Here is an 8,896-nt window from a genome sequence, read left to right as displayed (position 1 = left end):
TACTCTGCTATTTCTGCCGCTGCCACTGTGCTCTTGTACGACGGTCGGGGACCTTCTATGACAGTCAGGTCCCTTCAAAGATGACCTGAAGCCAAAGTCTCACACAGTCCGACCATTCATACAAACCAGCTTGTCACTGTACTCTGTCATTTTGCCTGCCGCCGCTGACCACTGCGCTCTTGTACGACGGTCGGGGACCTTATATAACAGCCAAGTCTTTTTAATATCCCCCTGGACCAAGAAGACAAGTTTCACACAGTCTGATCAGCCTCAAAAAACGGCTCGTCACTGTGATTCTGTCGTTTTGCCGCTGACGACTGTGTTCTTGTATGCCGGTCGAGGACCCTATATAACACCCAAGTCCCTTCAAAATGCTCTGGATTGAGAACACCAAAGTTTTACACAGTCCAACCATACTCAAGACCAGCTCTCTGACAATGCCTTCCTGTCCTACCCCGTCCAGCGCCACGGGAGGCCGGCCTCAACCTGTCTCCGGAGAGCAATTCATCACCATCAACACTGGTCCACCGCCCACAGGTAAGCCGTTCAAACTCCTCCCTGTAAAAGGGGGACAGAGAAATCCCCTTTCCCGGAGATACCTCAAAAGAGCGGGGGAAAGAAAGGGAAGCCTCGCGGACCGAAGGCAACGATGAGAGGTCGACGGGCTGACATTTGCGAAACCCCCCAGCAATGCCAGCTCCAGGCGAAACTGCCCAACAGAAGGCTTGGCAGAACTCTGAGCCCAGCCATGCCGCCAAAGTGGCCGAGGTCAGGCAGCTTCAAGAGAGACGCAGTGTTATTACCGGTAAGTCATATACCCCCCAAAATGAAAACGATTCCATGGGGCTTACACGTATGGGCCATGACTGATGATGGCGAACAGAGTGGCAGAGGGAACGCGAAGGTACTTGGCCGCCTTGATATGTTGCCGGGGGGGGCCAAGAGCTGCAGGTATTCTCTTGCTTTAAAGCTTGGTTGTTGTTGGTGCAATCGGAAACGGCACTTTAGCAGACGCAAGGATACCACGCGATATAAGGGATAGTGGCCAACCAAAGGGAAGTAAAGAGAGGGATATTAGCTAGATTAGATAGATAACATTAAGATGGTAGAGTAATATGACTTTACTATTTACCAAAGTGGCGAGAACTTTTTTGTGGAAATGTCGTCTCTGTCTCACCCTTGTATAGTTGGCAGTAATCTAATACGTTGGCACGGCTTCTGCCGAGATAGAGAGACTCGGTATGTAGTTGTTACGGTGGATAACAGCGCAGCCTGCACATGGGCACACACACGGATTCATTAGAGCTGGAAACATGACGAAAATGGTAGTAGTGGTTTTGATTTTTTGCCTTGTTTTTTGTCAATGATTCCCAACTATAACAACGTCCAAATCCCCACCACAGCCTACAGAGGTGACGACGGTTTCTTGTATCAGCTGGTTCATGCTGCAAAACATGCTCAAAACTACACAAAGACATTCTATTTAGAAGCTACTGCAGTCGTTACCTGCATGCTGTCTCAGAAGGACGTGTTATCTCATGGAATGCTGGAGTCGAGGCAGCATAGCACTCTCACCGAGAGGATCCAACTGGTGGTATGGTCCGAGACCCCGGCCAAGTTACTAGAATGTGGCTGATGTGGGGGGAAATAAAGGTAGAAGAAATATGAGAAATTCTGCCAATTTGATAATTTGTTTTTATTATTCATTACTAACATGCTCTTATCTAGGCCCGTCACGGCTCGATAAGTGAGCTGAAGCACAAGTTTGCTGGGCTCTTGGACGAGATGCCTAAAAGATTTGTCGAGCCGCTTGATCTGGGGTTTCGCGCTTCAGCCAGTTGGCACAGCAAGACTCTGATTATAATGTACTGGAATAGTTTCCGTCTGATTTCAGATTCCTTGCGAATGCCAGGTAGCCCCTTGGCCTTATCGTCGTTTAAAAACAGCGCGCAGTCACACTGTATCACAAGCTCCACCCAGAAAAACAATAATCCTCATCCGTGTGGATTTGTCGTGTTTGTGGTTTTTTTTTTATCTTGTCTTTCTTTTTTCTTCTCCGACGTTTCCGCGATAAGCTTCAATGCGCCTTGAACAATGCCGACGTGTAAGAGAATCCACCCTGGATTGTACGCGCGGTTGAAGCAAATGTCACCACCAGCTCGGCCGACAGCTGGCGCCGACATACGAAACTTTAATCCAAACACCATCGACCGGCCTGGTGAGTTACCACCATCATATGCTACTTTTCTGGCGGCGGAAAAATAAAATGGAACTGACATTTGCTTTTATTAGCGCCGGCAAGGCCACGAGGTCGTTCGCCTCAGGCTGTGCATCTGCCTACCAGGTTCGATTTAGCGGCCTGGAGCGACTCTGACGAAGATGCAATGTCCATGTCTGAGGACAGCTCAACATGGTAGACGACTATGCGAATGTATCTATTGGCAAGGCAATGACGAAGATGCTCATGGCGGGTATTGACAAGAGAGTCTACTAATAAAGACCTGACTTACTCTGGTGGATGCACGTTGAATCGGATGAAGCAACATGCTTGGCAAACATATGTCTGCTTCGCTCGCCGCTCTTTGCTCCCAAATCCCCTCTTCCTCTCTTGTCTGCGTAACCTCGCCAGCGCTTCCACAGCTAAAGCATAGAGCCGTGTTAGCATACCTATGCTGTGTTGGTGCATCCGCTTCACCTACAGTGGGATACGCAGCCAGGGGCGTCTTCTCGTATAGTCACTGTAAAGCGCTGTGCTAAAGAGAAGAGCAGAAAATGAGTCTCAAGGCTATTCTGCAGTTTCTCTCTATTGAGAAATTGCGCATGAGTGCCGTGTCAAACACTACAGACAAACATTAACGGTCGCATGTAGATTCCAGTCGTGAGCAAGAACAACGCATAAAAAACATGCAATTCCATAGCCTGAGAAAAAAGCAACATAAATACAGCATATCTATACAAGAAACCCGACCTTTTTTTTTTTTTGCCTTAAAACAACAAAAGCCACAAGCTTGCTCTTTGATCCGCATAGTAGCCAGAGGCTCTCGATTACTACAGTGGGTAACGCGCCCGACATAAGCCGCCATGCCCTCATCAGAAAAAACCCCGCCACTAACCCGTCTCTTGACAACCATTTCATGAGCCTGCGCAGACACGCCTCTTCGACTGCCATGGCCAAGTCGGTATGCATCATCGGTAAGCCTTCCCTCAAACGCTTCCTTTGTCCACATTACGTACACGCGCTGACCCGCATCCAGGCGCGGGGCCGGCTGGTCTGGCAATCGCCAAGACGCTGCTTCACAATGCGCCGCAGGGAGACTTTTGCGTCACCGTCTTTGACGCCCAGCACAAGGTCGGCGGTCTCTGGCCGACGGACAAGGATGACGCAGGCCGCCAGATTCACCCGCTGATGCGGACCAACCAGAGCCGGCACTCGATGCACTTTAGCGACTTGGCCTGGGACGACGAGATTCCTCAGCTGCCGCGGGCGTGGATGGTTGGTCAGTACCTCGAGCGGTATGCGCAAAAGTACCTCTTTGGTAGTCTGAATTTCCAGCTGAGGCTTAAAACGCGTGTCACACGTACTGAGAGGGACGGAGAAGGGTGGAATGTGACGGTCCGGTCCGACAAGGGCGACGAGACGGCGCGTTTTGATCGTCTTGTTGTAGCGTCTGGCTACTTTGGCGAGCCAGTCGTCCCAAAGACCATGAAAGAAAACACTACTGTCCCGGTCATTCATAGTAGTTACTACCGGGACCTGAAGTCGCTCCTCGGAACATCGGGCCGAGGGGGCAAGATTGTAGTTGCTGGCGGTCAAATGTCTGGCGTGGAAATTGCTGCGACGATTGGCACCCATCTTTCAGATGAAATCAACTCGCCGGACAAAAGCTCCTTACCAAATATTGAGAACTACGAGATTCATCATGTTAGCCCGCGCCATCCGTGGGTCATTCCTCTTCACACAACGCCCGAGGTAAGCGAACGTGTTTTTTTTTTTTCTCTTTTTCTTTTATTTTTATTTTTTCAATTTCCCCCCAAGAATGGATACATATTGACAAGAGCAGCCGAAATGGAAAGCTCCGCCGTTTCTTCCTCATGATTTCTCGTCTTACAATAAAAACAACAGACCAGTGCCGTTTACAGATACGCACGGGCACATTACGGAAGAGAGGGCCAAGATTGTCCACGAACGGTTGCGCGGGGCTCTAGGACCGAGGCAGATGATCAGTTCCGAGGCGGCAAACTCTGATGGCCTAGATGGCTTGTCGCTTCCATATGTGTCATGCAGTGACTGGTATTGCGACTTTGTGCGTTCAGGCTTCATCACTGTGCACAATAGCCGACTAGAGTCTCTTGCAGGGACTACTGCCAAACTGGCTGGATCCAACCTCGACGACGTTGCCGCTGTCGTTCTTGCGACGGGCTTTGATCCGGACCCTTGCATCAGCTTCCTGCCAAACGACGTACTGAGCACACTCAAGTATTCGCCCGCGCACCCGGCACTACTCTTGGCTCTCTCATTCCACGGGACACATCATCCTGACGTGCCCAACTTGGGATTCGTCGGGTTTTATAGAGGAGCCTTCTGGGGCGTCATACAGATGCAGGCCCGGTTCCTCACTGCGCTTTGGTCTAGCAAAGGGCCATCGGCGACGCTTCGCGACAAACTGGCCCGCGATGGCTGTATTCAAAGGACCCTCAATCTCCGGGATGATCCGCGACAGTCGCAATTTCCCATGGGAGACTACCAGTTCCTCATGCAAGACTTTGCCGAGGCGCTGTCCCTGGAGATATCCCCTCCGCAGGCCGTCGACGCTCCCCACCTCACAACCAACGGCCTCCCTTTAGAAATATTCGCACCCTGTCGCTTCTCGCCCGCCAACGAGGATGGCGAGCACAATGCCAATGCAAAGAAACTCAACAATGACGCTGCCGCCGTCTTGAAGGCTGCCCTCACTACTCCCCGGTTCGTCTCGCGGGCCGTGTTCCGCAGCCTACTCGGCACGTGGAAGCTGGAGCGGACTCTGACGAGCAAGCTCCCGACGCACCCGAGCGGGCATTTCAGCGGCACTGCGCAGTTTCTTTTGCGCAAGACCACAAAGGAAGGTGTGCAGTGCGCGATCGCAGAAGAGGGCGTCGCGTCGGTATGCAAAGACGGCGAGAGCTATGAATATCTCTACATTGAAGACGGCGATTTCCAAACTGATCAAGGTTTCGGTTTCCGCGCTACGCGTCGGTATATATACCGCTACGATGAGGCTTCTGACAGGATTAGCGTGTGGTTTGCCAAGCCGGATGACAATAAGCGCGTCGACTACCTCTTTCACAGAATCGAGTTTGAGGATCCGCCCGCGAGCGGGGGACACCCGCACGGGTGGCCTGCCAAGTCGGGCCATTTGTGTATCGACGACTACTACAATGTAAAGTATAATTTTGTGTTTGACGCCGTCAACGTGGAGAGTTGGGTGTGCGCATACACGGTGAATGGGCCGCAAAAGGATTATACTATCCACGGAACATATACAAGGTAGGCAAGAATAAAAAGATTATCTGATGCAATATATATATATATATATATATATACGAACAACGCTGTGAGAGAAAATGTATTGTGTAATTTCCATGGTTCTTGATCCTATCGCTTGCAGCCTGATACTGATTGCATTGGTTACAGCATTGACGGGGTGGTGCGGTCTCTGGCGTCAGAAATGGTTGTTCCATATTCGACAACACTGTAGACGGTCCAGGTTGGGCAACAACGCGTCCGTCTCACTTACGCAAGAAAAAGTATCCCAACAGCTCCTTAACCCTCCTCGCCTCCCATTCTATTCAAGGTGCGAAAGAGAATCTGGTCATCGAGATGCTTCGATAGCCACAACGGGCTCACTGACGACGTCTCTGGACCAAAGTCATGCCAGCCAGTGGCTGTAAACTTGGCGTAAGCAAATCGGTGGTTTAGTCTAGTGTGGCACATTAGAACGAACGTTGATGTGAATCGATCCCGGAGATTGATATTCATCCCAAGTGACTCTATCTTTAATCATTCTGGATCAAGTCCGGACCGAGACGGCACACGTCTCCATGGCCTCAAAAGGCTATTCATCGATTCAAGGATAGCACCCGCAGTATACAGGCGGAAAGAGCTAGTTGCCCTGGCATGGTATTGATACAACTAGTTATCTGCATGTTTTGTGACTAGTCTATGAACCCATCTCAGTCAAAAATCATCTGTGAAAATTCCATGAGACAGGTCTCCAATGTAAAATTGCTCCAAGTCCTCCGAGCTTGGTAGGAACGCGGTGGCATCTGTACGCGAATCTATCGGGTTTGAAGGTTGCTTCAAGTCCTGTTCCTCATCCAAAGGATGGACATACTGCGTTTGAAGGCAAATCCTTGCATCCGGGTCACGACCACCAACTCCCAAAGATGAATCCGCATCGCCAAGCCTCGCTGGTTCATGTGAGTCAAGTAGATCAGGGTCGAACAGGTCCCAAAACAGGCTCGGCTTGAGGTTAATGGCCACACTCCGGTCTGTCAGCTCTTGGTGATTTCCTTCGGCTAGAGCCTGAAGTTTCTTCAAAGTTTCAGACTGTAAGAAATCAGCCTACAAGATCCAAAAGAGTGAGTGCTTTCAGCATCTTGATCTTCTTTCATATTTGTAAAGAAAAAAAGAAAAAAAAAGAAAAAAACCAGAAAGTAGAACGGGTGCAGCACCTACCTTGTGGGAGATGTGTGGCCACGTGCGGGCCATGCGCTCAAGAAATCTCTCACCCCTCGCATAATCATTCCGCGCCCTCTCTGATACTTTGGGATCCCTGGCAAATTGAAAGAGCCAGACGACCGTCGCGGTGGCAGCAACAACATCCCCTATCAAAGGGTTGACAACTTCCAGGCGCCCGTCAGCAATCTCGAGAAGCCGAAATACCCAGGCGCCGTGAAACAATGCCAGGTCAACAGTCTGCTGAAGGAATAAACTAGAGTATTGTATACCGTCCTGAGAGCGCAGTACCATGAGATGAAGAAATGGGTGGTTGAGTATAGCCTGTGCAGCATGGGAAATGATCTGCATAGTCATCCACGGCTGCCAATAATCGCGCCGGGCAGCTATCTCAGATGCTCCTCTCTTGCCCAATGCCACGTTGGAAAGCAAGTGTTGCTTTCCATACCGGGCTTCATTCTCAAACAGCTCAATGCTTATCTTTGCGTGGCTCGACTCTGGAACCCAGGGCTTTTCGACTCTACCATTGCGTAGTCTGTGTAGATAGGTTCGAACCTTTCCCCAGACCTCCGTCAGGCACAGTGCATGGCCATATATCCCTATATCCTGTGCTGAAGCAATACTAAGCCCCGCCGCCGAGTTACCGTGACCCGCAGGATGATGAAATCCCCCAGATATTGGCGAGGGTGGCGGTGCACTGGAAGGATAGCTTAGCCTATCGTCATCGCAAGCCGCAACCGATAGAGGGCGAAATAGCCTCTCGAGAGCAAAGACGTTCCAGAAACATTGTATAGAAGCCTCATCTTCTGCAGTGGTAGGATTGCTGATATTGGAGAGCGCTTGTAGCGAAACTAGTCTCGAAGCAAGCCCTATGGTTACTAGACTGCGCTTCGGTTGCTTGGCTACCCGACCTCGTCAGACATTATTGCAACTGAGACGAGATCAAATATTACTTACTTTGGATATGCTTCAGAGATATCAAGCATAATGCTTGTATGAGTTCGTGTGTCGCGACACCATCAGCTGCTAACTTCATGACAGCAGTCTCCGCCAAGTGAGCGTAGAGTTCTTTAGCAGCATCGACACCTCCCTCATAAAAGTCATGGCTCGATATGTTCAAAAGCAGTGACAAGAAACTCCATAACAGAAAACGAGGTGCGGCCATCACATCGTGTAACAGCCTATCGGGATTGAACAAGGCCAGGGGCTGATGGTGTAGTTGTGTGATGTACACTTTGACAAAGTGTTTCAAGGCGGCTTCACTCGGTTCTGGACTAGGAATTGGGGTCAGAACGGAAATGTCAGTCCGCACATCTCGTTTTCGATTTTAGACGCTCACGTTTCTGTAGTGAATTTTCCGTCCTCGCTACGGAGGTGTCCACGAGGTGGTTCATTTGCGGGCATTGTTGGTGACTCCAGGAAGCTCCCATCGGAACCGCGGCGAATGACCTCAGAGTCTGGTGCATTTGGCAGGGACCTGAAAGATGTTAGCAGGTCTCAATGAGGTAGAGCGCGGGCTGGCAGAGAATATCTCACATACGTCAGACGGTTGTATAGATCCGTTACTTGGAGTTCTAGCTGTTGAAAGCGACCCTCTGTGGTGTCCCGGCCCGGCCTAGAACTATCAAAACGATGAGTCAATTGCGTCCCATGGACTTCTGAAGAGCCCTTTGTCGCCTTGACCTACGTTGAATTGGTTCTTTCCTTCCTGGCTCCGATCTTGGCACCGGCGCCGGAAGCTGGAGATACCCCCCGCGGCAGATAGACGCATTGCACGTTGAGACGTTGACAGAAGGAGCAAGTTGGTCTCTCGGCAGTGCACTTGGTCTTTTTCCGGCTATGTTTGATGAGAAGATTAGAACTTGAGGGTCATATCCGCTGTTTCGCCGTCGAAATGGTGTGTAACCAGTCTGGGCAGTGCTACTTACCGGCAGGGCTCGCAGGCTTGTCGCGTTCGAAGCATGGAAGATGCTGGGCGAGCATGCGACATGCTGAGTCACACGGGCGCATGTATGTCTGTTGCAGTTACGGCACGTCTGCGACCGGCTAAAGCATAGTCGCAGCGCGTGAGACGGCGTTGTAATGGATAGTAGGCATTGAGCTGTCAAGATGCTAATTATGCTATGCCCCTCACTTTGGTTTAGTTCCTCTTTCCTCACTTTAGCAACAGGTCAAGGTTTT

At 50.5% G+C, this 8,896-nt stretch overlaps 2 protein-coding genes across 2 annotated transcripts; one reads left to right on the top strand and one right to left on the bottom strand.

Moving 5' to 3' along the window:
* Positions 1 to 3,167: 3,167 nt before the first annotated feature.
* Positions 3,168 to 5,528, top strand: BBA_02203 (pyridine nucleotide-disulfide oxidoreductase, putative; the record flags this gene model as incomplete). The annotated part of the gene is made up of 3 exons (XM_008597300.1): positions 3,168 to 3,192; positions 3,255 to 3,970; positions 4,062 to 5,528. The coding sequence occupies 3 exons, from the start codon at positions 3,168 to 3,170 to the stop codon at positions 5,526 to 5,528; spliced, it is 2,208 nt and encodes a 735-aa protein (XP_008595522.1).
* A 272-nt stretch (positions 5,529 to 5,800) lies between these two features.
* BBA_02202 (C6 transcription factor) lies at positions 5,801 to 8,705 on the bottom strand (the record flags this gene model as incomplete). The annotated part of the gene is made up of 7 exons (XM_008597299.1): positions 5,801 to 5,957; positions 6,246 to 6,586; positions 6,716 to 7,617; positions 7,673 to 7,989; positions 8,055 to 8,192; positions 8,256 to 8,330; positions 8,644 to 8,705. The coding sequence occupies 7 exons, from the start codon at positions 8,703 to 8,705 to the stop codon at positions 5,801 to 5,803; spliced, it is 1,992 nt and encodes a 663-aa protein (XP_008595521.1).
* Between the last annotated feature and the right edge of the window lie 191 nt (positions 8,706 to 8,896).

This window comes from Beauveria bassiana (assembly GCF_000280675.1).
Source record: "Beauveria bassiana ARSEF 2860 unplaced genomic scaffold BBA_S00004, whole genome shotgun sequence".
In the NCBI taxonomy this organism is placed as follows: Eukaryota; Fungi; Ascomycota; class Sordariomycetes; order Hypocreales; family Cordycipitaceae; genus Beauveria; species Beauveria bassiana.
Note: the sequence above shows the minus strand (reverse complement) of the source record. Positions and strands in the feature narration are given on the sequence as shown.